Genomic DNA, 21,870 nt, shown 5'->3' with positions numbered 1-21,870 from the left:
CCCCAGCAGATCAAGTATTGCCTCACCAGAGTTTCCATTCCTGGCACGAAAGGGCAAAGCCGCCTTTTTTTACCCCTCCTTTCCCCCTGCCAGGGCCCTCATTGCTGTCAAAGTCTTGCAGCTCTCCCCAAATCTGGCAGTAGCTCCTTGGAGTACCAAACCTCATACAGCGCTGCTGTTCCTGCCTCTTTTCACTGGGATTTCTCCTTGTCTTTGAGTGGACCTTTTGCAAGCATTAATGCATGCTAATGAGGCACTGAATGCCAGGGCAGAATTGAAGAATAAAGAAGTGACATCTTGGACATCTTTACGGGAGCCAGAGCTCTGTCTGTGGGTGTCTGTTCTTAAAGCAGCACAGTGTGTTGGTCACAACCAGGGGTGTCATCTGATGGTGCATGGATGTACCCAAGCTCCCTGTCCTGCTGCCCCTAAATGCTCTGCCTTTACAGCCAGCATCCCAATGAGTTTGGGGTTTGGTCCTTCTGATTATAGTAATTAGCAGAAATAAACATTTGGAAATGAATGCTGTATTTGGGATGTAGAGGCACATGAAAGCCTCAGACCAGCAGGTGAGTGAAATTCTGGGTCTCAGCATTTCTTTTTGACATACACTGACAACCCATGAATTTTGCTCAGTTTGGTTTAAAAAACTGAATTTAAACAATTGACCTGAAAGGGAAGTGCAACACAGGCTGTAGGTTTGGTTTTTCTCTTCTATTTTAAACAATATTCTTGCTTCTTCCAGATTCTTTGGGAAGGGAGAGATCAGTTCCAAAACCATGGACCTTTGGTGAACTTGCACCAGATTATGTGTTTGCATCCAAACACAGAGCTGGGCAAGGCTCCCAGGGCACTGGATTTTGCAGAGGAAAGATCCCTCTGTGCTTCAGAGCCCACTCCTCTTAACGAGGTCCAGCTGAAAGGACATTCAGCCCATTTGGGCTTCAGCAGAGTGGAAATTATCCTGCTTTTCATTTGAAGGATGAGCCTGAACCATAGAATTTGGCCCTGGAGCGCAGACATTTGGGATTGTGCAGCTTTGTTTTGGAGCCAGGTTTTATTTTAAGAACAAATCTGGAAGTTTTTTGGTGGTAGGATGTAGTAGGAGCCTGCTTGGGCACCAGAGGAGGGAGACGAAACTCATCCTTCCTGGAGGCACCATGTGTAGGTGGGAGGGTTGTATTTCATCTAATGGATGGTCACCATATGTCCCCTCATCTTTTTAAGTCTTCCAGAGCCTTCATGGTGACAAAAACTGAAGGCTAGATGTAGAGTTGTATAAGCAGACTTGGGCTAAGAGATGGACCAAAAAGTATATGTGGGGGAGAAGCTCGTGTTCCTGGACCCACGGACATTGGTGGTATCTGGGCAGTGTTGGGAGAGCCAAGTGGAAACTTCTCTTCCTCAAGCAATTTTCTTTGTCAGGCTTTTTGGGGAGAAAGGAAACAAATGTAGGGAGCTGCACTGAGGGGGTTTTTTGAGTAGGTCTCAGGGAGAGCTGGCTGGAGAGAGGAGCGCTGCCGTGGGAGAGGCACTGGGGTGTCCCATGGGAGACCAAATAAACACCTACATGTGAATGGATGGAGGTCGATGGAAAAGAACAGTGTCACAGAGCCCTTTTTGAGTTAGAGGATTGCAAGGAAATACAGCACAGGGAAAAACAGAGGATTCCAACCCCCAAAGACACTTTCCTGTCTGGCTTAAGGAATAATAAGAATTATTAGCAGTTTTGGCAGTGTGTTCCACATCAGGTGCTTACAGGATGATGAAGCCAAGAATGAGCATGTGCCCAGTTTGGTAGGATGGTATTTGGACCCATAACTCAAAGGGAACCATCACACCCATCCCAATTGCCCCCTTTCAGGATGTAGTGCTGTGTCTCTGGGGGGGGGGTCTGGCAGCCGCCCTCACCCCGTATCACTGCATCAGTAGCAGAGTTGGCAGCAGGACCTAAAAGCTCTAATTCCCAACTCTGGGTCTCCATCCAAAAGGCCACGTGTGGCAGGCTCAGCTCAGGCACTAACGTAAGCAAAATCTGAGAGATTTGTGGAGTGCTGAGCTTAATTTAAAAAAAAAAAAAAAAAAAAAAAAAAAAAAGGCTTTATTTTAAGAAATGCAGCTTTAGATCTCCTTCAGGAAATGACTCCTTGCTACCCATTTTGGCTTTCTGGTGGATCATCAGCCATATCTTGTGATTGCATTTCAGCTCCCCTTCTGTAGCAAAGAGATGGAAAATGAGGAAAGTCTGGCCAGAGCTGCTGCAGGAAATCCGCCTGCCCCTGAGTGCTTTCAGCTGCCTTCATGAGACAGCAGTTTCCAAAGCCCTGTTTTCCCTGCCCAGTTCTCATTTAACCCAGAAGTTTCCAAGTGAGTGAGAAATTTGGAGGCTGAGGTTTGTTGTTTATTTTTGTAACGGCAGTGCTGTGACATGGGGGATGCTGGTAGCAATGTGGAGCTGGTGATGGGCCTGGTGGTACCCAAGGCTGAATTAGCAGCTCAAGCATGTATTTATTCCTTGGCCTTTGCCTTCATTAATTAGTCTTCATCTCTGATGCCATTTTTGATGATTAGTGAGCTCAACCAGTGCTAGGATTGAAATAAAGGCTTATTTAAAGCCTTGTTGATTCTTGGCCAAACCTGCGTGCTTCAAGACATAAATACGTATTGAAATGAATGCAATGGGAAGATGTGCAGATGCATGGTGCATGATATCATTAACATACAAAAAAGCACTATTTACTTATTACTAGCCTCTTAGTGTATCCGAACTTGTGTTTTAGTGTTGTCAGAGTGCTAAATAATTCGGAAAAATCCCATTTATAGTTGGTTTCTTGGCTAAACTGTTCTGGCTAGATAAAGTCTGTTTGATGCTTGTTGCCTGCCTAAATTAACTTTTGGGGTTCCTCCATGACATGAATGCAATGGGAAGATGCACAGATCTGTAGTGTCTGGTATAAGTAATGTACAAAAATGCACTATTTACTTAGTACTAGCCTCTAAGTGTTTGTTTTGTTGCTTTGGTATTGCACTGTGGATAAATAAGCATGGGTGAGCTCTCTTCTGGTGTGAATGGAGGCAGTTGGTGGATGCATTTTAGAAACTCCGGACCCTCGATGTCTATCTGTCTTAGTTTATATGGTAATAGTAACTTTCATAAGGAGCTTGTTATGCTCTGTAGGCTCCAGGAGCTGAGGTTGCTCTTGCCAGCTTGCTGCCCTTGTTTTCCCTGCCAGACAGGTGTGACCTGGAAAATGGATCCTAAGCATTTGAAATTCCCTGAGCTCTTCCTGATTTCCTACCAGTGCCGACCATGTAGCTGTGAACCCAAGCTGTGCCACGGGCCGGCTGCCTCGCCTGGCCTGGCCTCTTCATGTGCAGCACCAGCTCCTTGGAGTCATGGAAAGGGATTAGTGAGGAAGTGGATGATTTATTTGCCTAAGCAGGCACTGTGTCTTACCATAGCCCTTTTCCAAATGGAAAGGTCTATGTTTTCCAAGTGTTCAAAGCCTCTTCCACTGCCCTTCCTCCTCCCACTCAAAATGTGCTGTTACTGGAGCCTCTCCTGCAGACTTTGGGTGCTTTTACTGGGAGATTGGCTGGTCTTGTACAGCAATGATGTTCAAGCAGTGCCCTGTGTTGGTAGGATTTGATTTTTTTCTTCTCTCATAAGCAGATGGTTTTGGTGCCTTTGCCCCTCAGGAGTACAAACAACATTCGGCTTCTGTATCGGGGCTCTCCGAGTGACGAGCACAGTGGCCAGGGCTCCTTAAAGTGATGGATGGCATCAGGGAATCTGGAAATTTCTTACCATATTCTTAACTGGTTTTCTTGTGGTGTTTTCGTGGGATTTTTTCAAACTAGTTGTTAAAGTAACCAAAAATGACAAAAGCACAGAGCATTTTGAAGGTCCTGACCCAAAGCCTGGATGTGAGCATGAAGGCACAAAAGTAAGTTGGCTTGATTTAATGGGAACAAAATGCAGCATGACTGTTCCCCTCCTCAGTGCTCAGAAACCAAAAAATGGCTTAAAAATTATGAGGATTATTTTTTCTTGTATAGTAGGCACATCAATTTAATATTCCAGAAGGTGGGGAAAACAAGAAGTGTTGGAGTGGTTTGTTTTCAAACCCTTTCTCCCCCTTCGTAACAGCTGGGATCATTTTTTTTTTTTATTTCTCTCAAAAGAAAGCTGGTATTTTGTGGTCTGCAGAAGTAGGGGCCGTTGGGAAAAAACACTTTCTGTAAAAGACCTAGTGACAGAGCTTTTAGCACATTGAGTTTCAGACCTCTTTGTGCAGCAGTGGTCAGTGCAATTCCTAAAAGGCAAGCTCTGGTATCACAGAGGGCAGATGGGCTGCCCCACCGAGTGCTCAGCCACCGTGGAGGATGAAATCAGGGTCAGAGGCTGGAAGTTTCTGCCAGGACCTGCTACCCCAATTCCTGCTTGCTGGCAACAAGGGCAGTGCTGGGGCAAAGCCTGGCAGGCTGCAGAGGAGCGGCCGGTTGGGGACTGCAGCCGTGGTGCACAGTGCTGGCAATCGCACTGCCAGGATGGGCTTGCACAGTGCTGGGGCAAGGGCAGAGGGGATTTGCTCTGCGGCTGTCATCCCGAAGGGGAGAGGCAGAGGCGGATGGGGTGAAACAAGGACAGCTGGGTGTCCTGCCAAAAGCTGCCTGAGTGACAGTGAGAAGTGCAGCGCAGCTGGGGCATGGCAGTGGGATGGGGGATGTGTTTTGGAGTAGGGAGATGGAGTCACCAGCTGGGCTGCAGGTCTCCATCCACCTTGGTGGCTTCCTTGGGAAGAGGCTGCCTTCAAGCAGTAGTTCCTCCCACCCTGCCAGAGCCCAGACTAGTCCAAACTTAGTCTGGAGACTGCTCTGTCTCCTCAGAATCATTGCTTTCCTCTGCTTGCACCCTCCCTGCATGTTTCTGCAGCCTCCCTGACATGTGTTTTGTGTTAGCCCCCCCAATGATCGAGAGCTGGCTGGAAAGTATGTTATCAAATTCAGAGGGGGCATTTCATTTCCCAATTAGATCTGGATCTTTTAAACATCTAAGCTCATCTCATTTCAAGGATGGGAACAGAAGAAAACATCTCTTGTTATGTTTGGAGAACATAATTAATGTCTTTTGGCTTCACAAGCCAGCTTTCACAGAAAACATGCGAACTCAAAGAGTTCAAGAGGGTTAAAAACCGGGGTAATGTCCTGCACCAGGAGATTTCTGCTGGTGGCTGGTGCAGAGGTGGCTTGAAACACATCCTCCTCAAGGATGTGTTTTCATCTCGGAAATGAAAGGGAGAAGTGAAACTGTCATCGTCGGCATAGGGGTGGAAGGCTTCCTGCAGGCATCATATTACCACAGCAACTGCTTAACCACATCTGCACTGCATATGACCGTAATGGTTTTACACTAAAGGGGAGTAGATTCAGATTAGAGATAAGGAAGAAATTTTTTACTATTGAGAGTGGTGACACTGGCAGAGATTGCCCAGGGAAGTGGTAGATGCCCCATCCCTGGTGACATCCCAGGCCAGGCTGGATGGGGCTCTGAGCAACCTGATCTAGTTGAAGATGTCCCTGCTCATGGCAGGGGGTTGGACTGAATGAACTCTGAAGGTCCCTTCCAACCCAAACTGTTCTATAATTCTATGATTTTTACAGTGAAATATGAGTACCAGGTAGCACCCTGCATGCCACAAGCCTCAGCTCTGTGTCACTGTCACAAAAAAACACACTGAGAAAATAAAAATATCCCAGTCACCCACCCATGTTTCTCCAGTCTTCAGGCTGTGTGGGAGATGGATAGAGAACACTAGAAGTGGAGCTCGTGGTGGTTGCAGGAGTGGTCACTCTTGATGCAGGCAGTGAAGATTGTAACATCTTTGCTGTTAAAGGTCAACATGGAAATTCCCACTCTTGGCACATTCCCCATGATGAGCTTCAGCCAGTGACTTGCACATTGAGCCAGTGTAGCTGAGGCAGAAAACACATTTCAACATGTTTTTAAATTTCAAGCTCACACCCCACACTTAGTCACCCTCATATAGAAGGGCTTTTTCTTCTTCCCCATCAATAAACTCAACCTTTCTCTTTTTTCTTTTTTTTTTTTTTTTTTTTTAAGATGCTGGGTGATGCATTTTTTTTGGAAATAGCTGTTTCTCTTTCCCGGGGCAGTTGTTCTGGGCTCCATCCCCAGCCTGCCAGGGGATGGAAGGGACATGCTGGCCTGGCGCTGTTGGCTTTAAAAACTCTACCATTTAATGAGCAATAACACTTGCAGAGAGAGATTCTCAATGGATTTGCATCATGTGCTTGTCTCTGTGGTGTCCAAGAGGGACCAAGCTCAGGCTGGTGGTGCAGTGGCTCTGCTGCTCTGCCCAGGGGTGGTTCCCACCCAGGTTGGGGCCATGGGTGATGTGAATGCAATTGGCTTGCTTCTCTTAGCCCTCACAGCTCAAATTCAAGCATGAGCACATTTACTAAATGCCATATACACAGATTCCAAATGCCAGCTTCCTTGAATTCCTTGAAAACTATGATTTATAGCTCATTTGTACACACACATTGCCACGGAGGCACCAAACTTGCTGTGTGCAAGAGCCGTATTGCCTGAATTAATTGTGAATAAAAGCCAGCCACCCTCTTCGGTTTGCTTGTGAAGCAGAGGGGACGGGGGGGTCCTTGCTCTACAGCTGTGCAGCAGTGGTGGTGGATGTAGCTGTGTCCATGGGATCGAAACTGGAGCTTTGTAGGGAAGGAGCAAACCAAACCCACCTGTAGGGATGTGTCTGGAGAAAAGGCAAGGCTGTCATTGTGAAGGCAAACAGAGCGAGGGATTTTTACTCTCCATCAGATGTAGGCAGGGAAGGAGGTCACCTCTGGAGATCTTGTAAACATAACGTTCTCTGTCTTGTAATGTTTGAGTTTGCAGGCTGGATCCAAAGCAAATGGTGGGAGTGCAAAAGAGGCTGTAGGAGGGCAACTGGGACATATGAAATGCCTAGTAAAACAGAAGGTACTCCCATGACTTCTGGCAAGGGATATATAACTTGGCAATCCACAGCCTGTCTGGTAATTTTGGAGTGATGGGAGAGACAGGGAGATCAGCGGTTTTTGTGCTGATGAAAGGAGTGTGTATATAATTTATCTTGTCTGAGGTGCTTGAGGCTGTTTCCAGTGGGAAAGCTGAGCTGTAATTAGGTTGCTGATGATCCTTGTATACAAACCCTTCAGCTCTATAAACTATGCCTTCAAAGGCATCCCTTCTCCTAGGGACCGACCAAGGAGGAATTTGAGCAGTATTTCTAGTGGGCTGACGGGTGTCTTTCTGAAACTAGATGCTTGGCAGCTAGCCACTCCACTTACTGGCCCTGAAAGCCTTGAAGCCCATTGATTTTTCTCAACCCATCGCTAAACCCCCTAACTGCAGGGGGATGCTTCGGGAGAGAAGTGACCTTACTGGATGGGTTCCCTCATCCATGTCTGCTGTGAGCTGCCCTGGACTACATCCTGAGGGAGGCTCAGCTGGTCCCAGCAACCTTCATGGTCCAGGCTGGGACACAGAGGTCTTGTTTGGATGCAGGATACAGTGCTTGTTGATTTAATTGTTTTTAATGTGTTTTAAGGTTTTTAAGGTAGCTGCCCTGTTCTTCCCCGTGGTCACCATTAGTGCTTGAACCTCCCAAGGGCAGTGTGTGCCCCTGTCCTGTTCACCTGGTCCCACCCAGGAAGGGGGAGGTGTCCATTTGTTTTGAGCGATGGTAAAGGGAAGATGAAGGAGCTGCAAGTAGGTATTTTTTGCTGCTAAATACAGATAATAATTTGATATCTAGGTGTTTCCTACTGCCATCTGTTTGTCACTCTGCCAAGTGAAGTCTCTCTGGCAGCTTTTCCTGCTGGGCTGCTGATGTGTCACCCTGCTCTCACCTTCAGGCCATGGAGAGTGTCACTGCGGGGAGTGCAAGTGCCACGCCGGCTACATCGGGGACAACTGCAACTGCTCCACTGAGACGGACAGCTGTGTTTCCAGTGATGGGCAGATGTGCAGCGGCAGGGGCACCTGCGTCTGTGGGAAGTGTCAGTGCACCGAGCCAGGGGCTTTTGGAGAGACGTGTGAGAAATGTCCCACCTGCCCAGGTGTCTGCAGCACTAAAAGGTACACACAGAGGCATTCAGGAGGGATTTCTCCCTGGTGGGAAGGGCAGCTCTTTGGTTTCTGGGAGGTTTTTCAGCTGAGGAATTACTCCTTCTTTGTTAAACAGGGGTGATTAGCCCCAGGCAAGCCTGCAGCTACTCAGAGCCCATGCTAAGCAACCCAGGAGTATCCCAGGTAGAAGCAACAATTGTTGCTGCCCAGGTGCTCAGGGAAGTTACGTCCCTGTTCATTTCCAGTGCTGTCCTGCTCTGGGGGAGAGACTGGCAACCCCAGTTTTGCCACACTCTGAGCTGCACATGTCCGGGCTCAAAGAGCTGTGAGCTGTAGAGGAGGGGAGGATGGGGACGACTGTCTGCCTTGCAGCGATGGAGGTGCCTTGGACATCAGCCTCAGTCTGGCACAGAGCAGCAAAGCTATCTGCCTTGGGCTCAGGCAGGATGAATTTTGCAGTAGCTGATGGGCAAACAGTTCCCATCCACCCCCAGAATAAATCCCTCCTTGAGATGGAGATGCATGGCCCTGAATCTTCTCTTTTCTTCTGCTGTAGATGTGCACCCTCTGAGCCAACAACCAGGGAGTCCTTTTTTGAGGGAGGCATCTCTATATTCATACACGGTTTCTGATGGGTGCTTTATCTTCCCATCCGTTGTCTTTCTGCAGGGACTGCATTGAATGCAAGCTGTTTAACTCAGGAAGACTGGCTGATAACCAAACCTGCCAAAAGCACTGCAAGGATGAGATCATCACCACAGTGGATGTTCTTGGTAAGTAGGCAGCAGCAGGACTGCAGATGATGGGAGCCAATGACTGTGGTGTTGAACTACTCTTAAACCCTACCATAGAATCATAGAATGATTTCAGTTTGAAGAGACCCTCAGGATCATCAAGTCCAACCATAACCTAACTCTAGCACTAAACCATGTCCCTAAGAACCTTGTCTAAACGCCTTTTAAACACCTCCAGGGATGGTGACTCCACCACTGTCCTGGGCAGCCTGTTCCAATGCCTGACAACCTTTTCTGTGAAGAATTTTTTCCTTATATCCAATCTAAACCTCCCCTGGCACAACTTGAGACCATTTCCTCTTGTCCTATCACTTACATATTTGTAAAGAAAGCCTCAGAGAAAACCTAGTATTTATAAATGTATGTCTGTATGTAGTATGTATATATGCATATGGGGTATGTGTGACCCTCTATCTGGGCTGTAATCTATAATGAAATAAAAAAGCCTTTGGTTTTAAATAATATCTTAAAATCAAGATTTCTGAGGACCACTACTGCCAGTGCAAGGAGCAAAGAGGGTAGGATGAGGTCAGTTGAGCCATGAGAGAGAGTGCAAAAGGACAAAGTATCGCCCAAAAAAAGGCATTCTCTAACGTTCTGAGAATTTATCTTGGATGAAGGGAGCTTGTAAGAGAAATCAAAGCTGTTTTGGGGAAGATGAGTTCTGCCTTTGTGGAATGAACTGGTCATCTCCTCCCCTTTATGTCCTCTTCTAGAGGTCACTCCGCATGAGCTTCACTCAGCAGATGACTTTATCTTCCTTCTTTTCAAGCTCCTTTTTGGGAGTCACTAGTTGCTATTTGGGGGAGTAGAGGGGACCCAAACTGTGACAGATTTAATCACAGTCCTGACCCCAGCCTTAGCAATACCCCTTAGAGGGAGGGATGGAGATCACGCAGAGATAAGTAACTGTCGACATCTGACATTTCCTCCTCTTCCTATAGTTTATAGAGGAAGAAGTGCTCTACCTCTCCCCTTCTTCTCAGCTGCCTGCAGGCAATGTTTTTCCCATTGACTCTTCTCACATCCAGTGTCTAGCTTTTAAATTATGACCAGCGGGGTTTCTTATATTTGCCTTTGGGAGACTTGCTCTTGTTCCCTCCATCCTCCCTGCAGCTTAGTGGGGTGTGCACCTGAACCAGCACACTGCAAGAGATTGCAAGGCACTTGCAAACCACTCAAAGCTCCTTCCTGATGCCTGGTCAGCCTGTGTTTCTTGGAAGCCAGAAAACACTGGGGGTTAAATCTCAGCCCTCCTGCCTGGGTGTTGCACCATGCCAAAGCCAGCTTTTGTGCTGGCTGCACCCTGGGAGGTGAGGCTGGGCTGTGGTTTGCCAACCCCCTGCATGGCTTTGAGAGACAAACACAGCCAAATTTCTGTTTAAAGACATTTGGGGGAATTACCCTTATTCCTCTGTTCAACTATGGCAGTCAGATTGTGGGTGGTTCTGCACTCTTGGTAGGTCTGGGCACTCTGCAGCTTGGAGATCTGGGCTGCTGGGGAAAGAGGTAAAGCAAAATATTCCTAGAGAAAGTGCTTGTGGACTATGACTTCTTTACAGGCAAACTCAGCCAAATCCTTGTGTTCAAGGGGTTTTGTGTTATGTAGCACATGTCAAAAGTCCCTGCTGAGAGGTGAACACTGATATTTGTCACAGAAGACACAGGTCTGCATTGTTCTGGCAGTGGAGGATGGGACCTTCTTAAATATCAAATTCCAATGAACACACATGCCTTTTGGCTCTGGGTGTGAAACAGCCAGTGCTTCAAAGGTTAGTAGAGCAGGGGCATTTATCATTGGACTGATGAACTACAACGATGCCTTTTGGGAGGTTTATATGACTTGCATTGGATTCTGCAGGGTCACCTACACTCTGTAACATTACATTTCCATTACTGATGGTTCCAGAAAGAAGCTTTCATCATGAGAGGAATGTGACAGGTCCAGTGCTGAGCTGAACCTGCCAACAGCACACATCAGTGGACCTGAAAACTCCATGGGGCCATCACATGTCTGTCTGTGGATGTGTGATCTCTGAAACCTAGTGAAGACCAATAGAGATCATCACTATCAAGACTTCAATCACAGCCTCTTTTAGCAGAATAACGGTGCAAATATGGGATTGGAAGTAACTGGGCCTGAAGGAACTGGGATTTGCTGCTCAACTCAGAAGGGCATTAGTCAAAAAACGTGAAAGTTTTATCTATATTTATCTAATTAGTACTTTGCTTTGTAACAATCAGCACTTCTCCAGCCCTACCTTTGATAACACTGTGTAGGTAGAGCAGGTCCTGAGGGTAGGAACAGCTGAGGTTTGTCCACACCAGAAGCCCCACCAGGACTCACCAGAGGGGCAGCTGCATCTGGGCTCAGAGCTGTTGAAATGGAGGGAATTAATCTTTCAGCTGAAAGCAGGTCAAAGGCATTGGAAGGGAAGACAAACAGACAGGAGAGAGATAAAGGGCTGGAGTAGTAGTCCTCATTAATGAGATCATTTTTCAGTGTGACAGACGGGCACAGATACGAGTGAGGAGAGGGACTGCAGGAAGCATTTTCCAGGTGCCTAAGCCAAGGCCACGTCTTTGCCAACCAGTAACACTGTGTGCCCAAATCCTTTCCCATCCCTTGACTCTCTCAGTCTGTACATCCCTACAGAGATGTGCTCCTGCAGAGCTGCCTGGCATGGTTGGAGATGTTGCCCCATCTCCCTCTGTCACTGTCCCTGCAGTGGGGACACCCCACAAGCTGTGGCCATGCAGGGTGATGGCTCTGCTGAGATCCTCCCTGCAGTTAGAGCTGGAAACCTCAGGTGATGGCTTTGCCAAAACTATGTAATGGCTTTTGTGAAGCAGCATTCCTCAGGAAGCATCTTATAGCAACCAGAGCAGCTACAGGCTCTGCCTGGTGCTGTGATATATTAAACAGGCAACCAAACTGTGTCCATATGGCCATGGGAATCAAGTAGTCACATATCTTGCTTGACCCCCATCTCTGCATCCTCTCCTCCAGCCAGGTCCTCCCTTCCCCCTCCCTCTATCCTCCTCTCCCCATTTTCCTTCTATCTCACCCTTTAAAAACAAACTTCTCAACAGTTTCCGGAGCTGGAGCTGTTCAGCACAGCTGGAGCTTGAGCTGGCCATGGGCTGCTGCTGCTGATGGCCCTGGTTGTGTCCTTGCAGGCTGAATCTCTGCCCCTCACTTTCTCTTCAGCTTCCACCCTTCAAGAAATTTAACAAATGAGAAAGAAAATGGTATTTATTGCCAAAGCCGACTTGTGTGAAGGAAGGGCATGTGTGTGTGTGTGTGCGAGTTGTGTCATGTTTGACATGTAACATTTGCTGAGTGCCACATTTTCTCATGCAGTAAGTCTGGATGCTGCTCAGTTACAATTTGCATGAATTGTGATCAATCTGTGCTGCTTTCCAGGCTTGCTCCCTGTTCCTCTGCTCCTGTGGGAAGCCCTGCTGAGCTTGCAGAGGAGAATTGTGCTAATTCCTAATATTAAACCTGCCAACTAAGCCAGTCAAGTGCCATATTGCAACTTTAGACATATCCTGTTAAAAAGGGGGACTAGGTCAAAATCAGGGGAACCCACACCATCAGAAGTTGTTAGGGAGGAAGTAGCTTAAAAAGAAGAGAGTATTGGAAGCATTTGTGTAAGAACTTAGGATACAAAAGTTCTGCAACTCTGCATCTTGTTCCAGAAACAGATGACCCGAATGCAATCCTCTGCGCCTACCCGGTGAACAACTGCGTCATGAAGTTCACCTACTCGGAGCTTGCCAGTGGGAAATCCAACCTCACCGTCCTCAAAGAGCCAGGTTAGCCCTCCCTTGGGTTTCCTTTTGATAGCACAGGCTGCCTTGGGGGAGCTGATGGGCTGCTGGGGAGCCTGGCAGGCTGCCAAAAGGCTGATTTCACTGCCTGCACAAAGGCACCCATGAGCAGATGAACTGGGATGATTTAAAAAGATAAAGTGTTTTACAGTGCTGAAACCCATCTCCAAATACTCGTAACTCAGTAAATAGTGAAACGTGCACCTGAGCTGCCAGCATTGCTAGCAAGCAGCTGAAGGGCTTTTTGGCAGCTTGGGATGCTGAAATTAAACCCAGCCTATTTACATAGCAAAAAGTGTGCCATTTACTGGTTTGGAGATATAGCCATTGAGAGAAAAATAAAACAGAAGGGGAGATATGGTCCTGCTGCTGGTTAAGTCGGGATGTTAGGAAAGCCCCAGAGCACCTATGGATTTCTGCATTTCTGAAGAGCTCGCTCTGGGCCGAGCAGCACAAGGGCTGTGTGTCCCCGCTTCCCTCCCAGGGCTGCTGCAGACAGCTGTGCTTCCCAGAGTTATTTTAATCACGTGCAATGCAGTTTCTCAAAGAAAACCCCACGTGGTCCTGCAGGATGAGCTGGCGAGCACCCAGCAGTAGCTTCTTGCGATCTGCTCTGGTCCTTTGAGGCACAGGCCAGTATGGGAAAGACTGAGGGACTGCACATTTAATTTTATTTGTGCAGTAGCTTCTACTTAATTGAAAGACCAGTTGATTAGCTGACAGTTAATGTACTTATGTAAAGTGCCTAGTGATCACCTGCGTCCATGTGGGCCAGAAGCTGATCTGGTTTTTGCCACAGGCACCTTAACCCTCTGTATGCCACATGGGCAGCCTGCATTAAAACCGGGCATCACTCTTGGACAGTGGCATTGCGGCACAGCTTGACCCTCAAAGCATGATGATGCATCCTGGCCCCAAGTGATGTCTATGGGACCTGTGCCTTTGACCTGTCTCTAGTCAGCAATTTATTTAACTTTTAAAAATCCCTTTGGTTTCAGAGAGGACTGTTGCTTTTCTTTTTTTTTTTAATTTAGTCACTGCTGCTAGCACTGCCCTGAGGTCACCTGCTCAGTGGCTGTGGTCCAGGTCATTACATCCTAGTATCCTGATCCGGGACACACTTGCACCAGAACTAATTATCTTCTCCTCCTTGTTACCAGCATGCAGCTCAGCCCCCAGCGCCGTGACCATCGTGCTGGCGGTGATCGGCAGTGTGGTGCTGATCGGCATCATCCTGCTGGGGCTCTGGAAGCTGCTTGTCACCATCCACGACAGGCGGGAGTTCGACCGATTCCAGAGCGAACGTTCCCGGGCCCGATATGAAATGGTGAGCCCCGGGTTGGGGTGCAGCTGGAATATGGGCAGGGGCTTTACTGCTTTTGGAGATGAATGCACATTTCAGTCAAAACCTCTCCTATGAGGACAGGCTAAGAAAGTTGGAGTTGTTCAGGCTGGAGAAGAGAAGGCTCTGGGGAGACCTTATTGTGTGTTTTGATACTTAAAAGGGACCTATAAGAAGGATGGGGACAGACCTTTTAGCAAGGCATGTTACAACAGGACAAGGGCTAATGGTTTTAAACTGAAGGAGAAGAGATTCAGGCTGGACATGAGGAAGAAATTTTTTTACACTGAGGGTGGTGAAACACTGGCCCAGGTTGTCCAGAGAGGTGGTTGATGCTCCATTCCTGGAGACATTCAAGGCCAGGCTGGATCAGCAACCTGATCTGGGTGAAGATGTTCATGCTTGTTGCAAGGGGTTGGACTAGATGAGCTTTGAAGGTCTTTTTCAACCCAAACTGTTCTATGATTCTAAAGCATTGCTATCACCCAATTGCTTGTCACAGGAAGGGGGAAATAATACACATTTTTGCCATGACATGGGTTTTGTTACTCACCTTTGCTCTTTTTGTCTGCTCATTTCTTCAAAGGCATCTAATCCTCTCTACCGAAAGCCTATTTCCACGCATAACGTAGAGTTCACATTCAACAAGCTCAACAAGTCTTACAACGGTACAGTTGACTGATGGGGTCTTGGCGCCTGGGACTGCTGTGGACAATTGCTTGACTGTATGTGCTGCTTCCCCACTTGAAGACGGGATCCTCTTCAGGGGGGAGAATCCCTCACGACAGGACTGGTCGATGACCAAAGCCTGTTATTTGCACAGTAAGGAGAAAAGTCTGGTTTGTTCTGGAGGCACGGACATGAAGGCAGGCTCCCCGCCTCTGCCAATGGACACCAAGCCTTTTGTGACTCCATACACCAGCTTTCTGGATGTATTAAACCTGCCAACTAAGTCAACTCAGTGCCATATTGCAGCTTTAGACATATCCCGTTAGAAAGGGGGCCTAGGTCAAAAATCAGGGGAACCCACACCATCACAAGTTGTTAGGGGGGAATTAGCTTAAAAAAAAAAAAGGGTGTTGGAAGCATTTGTGTAAGAAATTAGGTACAAGAGTTCTGCAGTCTTTAGGATTTTTTTTATATAAAAAAAATAAAACTATTGTGCATATATGATGCTGAGAGTAAATTGTTTCCTTGCTGAACTCCCCCCACCGACAGACTAAACAGGGTCTTGTGCTTGCAAGCACAAGTGGTGCTGCCTGATTGATTTATTAATAGAGCCTTATCGGTAAAAGCATGGCTATAAAAATAGGAGCTGGAGCCGCAGTGACTGCCGCAGAAGGTATGTTGATTTAATACCCTAGTGTTGACCCAGGGTGGGGGGTGCCACAAGGAGCTCTTGCTCTGTGCCAGCAGTGTTAAACAGGCCAAGGGAAATGGGAGTTCAGGCTGAGGAAACTAAATTAAACACCTTTTTCTTGAGGTGTGCAGGTAGGTATCTGGCATGAGTGCCTGCAGGAGGGCAGCTGGGAGCACACAGCCGCTCACCCAAACCTCTGATGTTTTACCAGGGGACAAGAGCTGCGGGGTGCAGTGGAGACCAGCTAGAAAAGCAGGGGAGCCCTGAGCTTTTGGCTGGGAAGAGGGCTGGATAAAACTCAGTGTTGTTGCTTCACAGCATACATTTTGCTTTGGTTTTGTTGGTTTTTTTGCCCCTCAAACTGTTCTCCCAGCCTCATCTGTTTTCCTCTGGAGCTGGTGTCTGGGCTACACTGGGTGACAGCTGCAGCTTTAAACCCACACAGGGTTTAAACCCACACAGTCACCTGCAGGAGAGAGATCTGGAGCAGTTGCTACTGCCTGGTTTGTTGTGTTTTTTTTTCCAACCTTTTTACTTGTCACTTTGCCCTGAACAGATCACGCAATAGTCAGCTGAAGGAAGCTTGCCAAGGAAAAGCAAAAACAAATAGTGCTCATTGTTTTGACTTGCTCTTCTCATTGGAAAAGGGCCATGGGCCCATCCTTCCGGATTTATTTATTCTTTATTTGGTTTTGCCTCTATAAACAGAAGCTCTTATTTGCTCAGTATAAACAGCTCTCCTTCAAGAATTTTATGGTCTCCCCCTCCTCCCACCAGCAGCACTGAAGAAATGCAGCAGACCACACTAAAAATAGCTCGAAACAGGGATTTTTAGGAGTGCAGCAACTGGCAGATTGGCAGCATCGGTGCTGATCAGGTGAGGTAAAAAAAAAAAACAAAACTAAAATCCCAAACAAATTAAATTTGGGCTCTGTCTTCCCATTTGATTCCACTAAATTTACCTGAGCAGGGGAGGAGGCTGCATACATCCTGAAATCAAGTGCCAGGGCAGCCTCTGGTAAAATGCTGGTTCTGCCCCTGTGTAACCCACCTGTGCATGGGCTGGGGGCTGTGCTTCCTCCCCATGAAGTGCCACAAGCGACAGGACAGGCCTGAGCACTGCAGAGAGGCAGCTCTTCAGAGTTCCATGTTTCCTACACAGTATTGAAGTTCAAGGCTGATATTTACAGGCTGAGATGTTGTGTATTAAATACCTAGGACTAATGTTGCCACGTGGGAAGGAGCATCCGTGGGATAAATAAGGTTTTTATGACCATCCCACTGCCTAGTGCCAGGCTGGCAAGATAGATTTTGCCAATACCACGAAGAAAAAAATAGAAAACAGTCAAAAAATAATCATCACAAGTAAACAGAGCAAGTTTCAGCTTAGTTCATGTGACTGTCTCATACAAGCTGTACTGCCCCAGGCATGGAAAGGGGGAGCAGGAAGGAAAGTGGAGGGAAAGGAAGGGCAGGAACACTTAAAACCAGCTTTGCCATCCAAAGCAGCAAGCACTGTGAATACAGATCTGCTGCCATTAATTCATGAGAGAGCAAGTAGTTTAAAAACAAAACCAACCCCTTCATTTTCTTCTTTGCACTCCGAAAGGAAAGGCACGGGCAGTGCCCCCTGCCACCCTTTCCCTTGCAGATTACCTTTGTGCTGCGGCATTTCCCAGCAGACGGGGTTAGAGCTGAAAAAACAGACAATTAAGGCAGTGGTAGGGAGATGAGGGTTGACTCATTGGTTGAGTAGGGAGGGTGCAGAGGAGGAGAGCAAGGGCCTCGGGACAGGACTGCAGGTGCCCTTCCCCTGCATGGGGACACTGGGTTGTAAAGCAAACTGCTCTGTGAAGTAGCCAGGGAGCAACATGGGGAGAACGTAGGTGAGGGAAGAGAGCCACAGGATGGCCTCACAAGACAGTGCAGCAACAAAGTAGGAAATAGGGTTGATTGCTGTCAGCAAAGAGCATCCTGCTGCCCACAGCTCTCGGCCAGGCAGCACGGAGCAGCCCCCCAAATTTAGCTTCTCCACAAGGTTGCATCTAAAAAAAAAGAAGGAAGTGATGCTAAGAGCAAGAAGGCTTTGCTTTACTGTGTAAGCAGATACGCCTTTACCCTTGCAAGGTTAATGCCAAGCAGAGTCATGGGAATGGTGTATTTCAGTCAGCAGCAGTTTATTTGTGTCTGTAAATACAGGCAGCCTGACCACAGCGAACATTCCTGAATGAAAACTTCAGCAGAAGCCATTGAAGGGTCACATGTGATGGAAAAATATCAGTGCTTGTCTGGCCAAGCTGGAATCCAGATGCCATTGCAACATCAGCTCCTCCTGTTTCCCGAGCCACAGCTGGTGGCTGCTGCTGCATGGCCTCAGGGCTGGGGCTCCCCTGTGCCTTTTCCCTCTGTTGCTGGTGTTCCTGGGGCAGCGAGCATCACATCACGCCTTGGGAAAACTCAAGGCCAAAGGCAGCATTATTTGCTTTGTTAACCATGGAGACACACCGTAACCCTTTGCTGTAACACCAGCCGGCGGGAGGCACGCCTGCTTTGCATCGTCATTGCCCTGTATGGTGGAGTGAGAAGGTGCTCAACAGCTGAAGGCTGAGCCCAGGCTTTAGAAGATGAATGTCTCACACTCTTTAACCTGTTTAACGTTGCATTTCTTCAGGCAATGGAGCTAGTGTATTGAGGAGAGGGTCACTAAGATTCCTGGAAAAAACACCAAAGCGAGATAACTGACTGTATTAGCAGCATGGTAGCATCTCCTGACCTTTATATTCAGCATCACCTCTGTATCCGAACACACTTTGAAATGGAATTAACTATTTTTTTCTCTACTTCCTCTTCACTGTCAACCTGCAAAAATCCAAAACAATACAATGAGATAGAGACACAGGATTTCATCTCATCCTATCCCTTTCTCTATCCTCACTAGTTAGTGCTGGTATCCACTGGATGCAGCCCAACAGAAAATCCTCCATTCTCCTCCGTCATGACCCAGAAGAGTCACCCAGCCTGTGGGTGGGCAAAAGTTGTAACTGTGGGTTTGCAGAACTCTGTCATGCACAAGGACAGGGAAGATTAATTTCCTACATTACTTTATTACATTTTACTACAGGTCATCGCTATCAAGGCAAGTACGCTTATGATTAGTATATGTACTACAAATTACTACTGGAAAGGAAATATATATTTCAGCAGTAGCATAATCTATATTAGTAGCAAGTCTATATTTGAATATTACAATTTACTATAGAATTACCACTAGTAAAGCAGCAAATATACTTATCAGTAATTACTTACATGCATGCCTCTCTCTATATATATATGATGTTACCTGTACCAAGTGCTTACCAAACCCATCTCAGAAGTGGGGCCAACTGGACAAAATCTCACTTGGTCGATGATCCGCTCATGGAGCCCGGAGTCAGCCCAGCATTCCTGGCGAGGGTCCACTCCGCCAAGGAAATGTCGTGGGGAACAGAGGTTCCTGCATGGACAATTCTCAGAGAAAGAGGATCCATTTTGGCTAAAAAGTAAGTCCTTTTTATATCACAGAGGCATAAGAGGTTGAAGGGCACCACCACCTGGAGCAGCTAACAGATGTTGCTAATCTTTTTTTCACCTGGCACAGTCAATAAATGATGATGCTTTCTACTCTTTCAGACCAATTTTTGTATTTCCAGACTGTTTTTCTGTTCTGTCAGTTAAAACAAACAATGACAGTTACCAATTCTTCCTTTCTCAGGATGTTTTCCCCCTTTTCCAGACTTTTTTTTTTTTTTTTTTCACCATTCCAGATGATATGTTACTGTTATAGTTCCTTGGTTTTGCACTTTGCATTGATAGTATCTTGGGCTGTCTTCCGTTTCTTGGTACCCAGCTGCACTTCAAAGATGCCAACTCTGCTCCTCAAGGATGGTTCTGGTTCCCAGGCTGGCCTACAGCCCTTGGCCTACAACCACTGGTAGGTCACTAAGATTGAGACTACACCCTTCCTGGTGTGTCTCTCTTGCCTCCTAATGCGTGAAGTGAAGGATACTCATGGCTATGTTGGTCCCAATGTTGTTGCAACTTCTGAGAGGGTTTGTTGGTTGAGGCACAAATATACAGTACTGGTTTGGATAAAAGTGACCATGCTTTGATATGATACACTGCAGAAAAGCATGAATGCTACAGCTAGGAGGAGAGCTAATGTCACTGAGATGCACGGTGACCATGCTCTGCGGTCTGGCAGCAAAGATGATTGCCATGGCCGGCCCTGGGCGGGGGCTGCTCTTGGGTTCTTTGGTGGACATGCTGCTGAAAAACATTCACTTCATGTTCAAGTTGTTTGACTTTGTCAGTGCAGAGCAATGGATACTATTCATTAACACATAAATAACCCCCTGAGAGCCTAAAAGATAATCCAAGACCCAGCCAATGTGGGTAGCTGTGGCAGCTGCACCACTCTGTTCAGACAACACCAACATGCAGCCTGGAATTAAACCAGCCCTGCCATGTGACCCGTGAGAACTGTGCCAGGCCACATCTCTCCAGGGACCAAGGAGCTTAGGCCACATCTTAGCAGGACTAACAGCACCAGCCTGAGCTGAGACTAGACAAGACTAAACCTGCTACAGATACACCAAGAGCGGGTTGTTTAGCCTGGCAAAAAGGAGGTTGAGATGAGACCTTATCAATGTCTACAACTACCTGAAATGTGGTTGTAGCACGGAGGGTGTTTGTTTCTTCTCCCGAGTAACAAGTGATAGGGCAAGAGGAAATGGCCTCAAGTTCCACCACAGAAGGTTTAGATTGGATATTAGAAAAATTTCTTAATGGAAAAAGTTATGAAACACTGGACCAGGCTGCCCAGGAAAGTGGTGGAGTCACTGTCCCTGGAGATGTTTAAAAGATGTATAGATGAGGCTCTCAGGGACATGGTTTAGTGCCAGAGTTAGGTTACTGGCTGGACTCAGTCTTAAGGGTCTCTTCCAATCAAAATGATTCTATGACTACCACTCCATCACTTTATGCTATAGATACCTGCAGCCCCTGAGCCCACTGAGCTCTCCTGCACGGCAGTGGGCTGCACAGAGCTGATCTCCCCTTGGGCAGAGATGCCTCTCAAGGTTACTCCTCAAGGCTGAGAGACCCCTTACACAGCATGCGATGTCTGTAATGAGGTAAGTGACATTTTATGTTAGGCCTAAAGGTAAATTGCATGCTAACAACATTTATATATCCACCTATGGCTTAATTATTAGAAACGTAGTAAGTAGTAAAATGTTTGCTGCCTAAATCATCATCTAATCACCACCTAAATTATAATTTAAATAATATTTTAAATCATTGTTAAATCACTGTTTAGTTAACATTCAGTTATTGCTTAATCACCATTTGATTACTATTTGTTTTTCATTTAATCATCAATTAATTATCATTTGATTGTTATTTGATCATTAATAAATCCTTTTAGTTAGATCTGCAATTATGATTTCTCTTAATACTTCACATGTAACAGTAGTCAATTGTGAGAGGGAGTTAATCTCTGTCTGTTGGTTCCTTAGCAGCACTTTGAGTAATTTCAAGTGTAGCAGAAATATCAACAGCAGCTCATTCTAATTCAGTGACACACACATTTGGAAACACACGTACAAACTTAGGAAGCTTAGATGGTCTTGTTACAGTGGGCTTATACACTCTTCCCTGATTACCTACAGGGTAATGGTTGCATTGAAAGACAAATGTCCAACTTAGAGACCAAAATGTTTGAGGAGTGAGATGTGCTACGGTACAAGTGTCAACTGTGGTGGTAGACTATTAGAGTGCTGCAAAGCCAGAACTATCCAGGTGTTAAAATGCTGGCCACCAGCTTTGCCCAGAGTCATTGCCATGTTTGCAGAATGAATTAGAAAAACACGGATTAGAAAAACAATTCAATTTTGTTAAGCACATGAATCAGAGAGTCCAAAAGGGGTTATGATCTATACAGCCAGATACATTGCTTGGACCATGCATGTCCCCATTATCATTTATACTAAGCCAACCATTACTCTGTAGGCAAGAGAATGTAGAATTAGGACCAGTGAGATTATAGTATCTTTGACAATTCCTGTTATTAATGTTCTATGTAACATGCCAGAGTCCATTAAAACCCCTTTTGTTCGTAATTGTTCATTCATTATTTCAGGTCCATGGGGTTTCCAGAATCAAAACAAGCTTGTGTTCTGTCTCATTGACATTGAAACAGTACTTGGGTGTGATTGTAATATGAAGTGTAATTACAATTGCTTGTTTTCCCCACCCAAACTGAATTTGTGTCCTGAGGCTTCATAATGCACTGTGAGGCCTTGAATGTGCTTTGGAAGGTTGTTGTTAATAATTTGGTGCATTGGGGAGT

At 46.6% G+C, this 21,870-nt stretch overlaps 1 protein-coding gene across 1 annotated transcript in view; it reads left to right on the top strand.

Moving 5' to 3' along the window:
- ITGB5 (integrin subunit beta 5) overlaps positions 1-15,227 on the top strand; it is a 61,530-nt gene extending 46,303 nt beyond the window's left edge. The window contains exons 11-15 of the mRNA XM_082055492.1: positions 7,936-8,158; positions 8,819-8,922; positions 12,649-12,765; positions 13,941-14,107; positions 14,709-15,227. Coding sequence (XP_081911618.1) covers positions 7,936-8,158; positions 8,819-8,922; positions 12,649-12,765; positions 13,941-14,107; positions 14,709-14,804 — 707 coding nt within the window. The 3' untranslated portion in view covers positions 14,805-15,227. The remainder of the gene's footprint in view (positions 1-7,935; positions 8,159-8,818; positions 8,923-12,648; positions 12,766-13,940; positions 14,108-14,708) is intronic.
- Positions 15,228-21,870: the final 6,643 nt, after the last annotated feature.

The sequence above is a fragment of the Streptopelia decaocto genome (genome assembly GCF_964273445.1).
Source record: "Streptopelia decaocto genome assembly, chromosome: 6".
NCBI classification, from domain to species: Eukaryota; Metazoa; Chordata; class Aves; order Columbiformes; family Columbidae; genus Streptopelia; species Streptopelia decaocto.
This window is presented reverse-complemented; position numbering and strand designations above follow the sequence as displayed.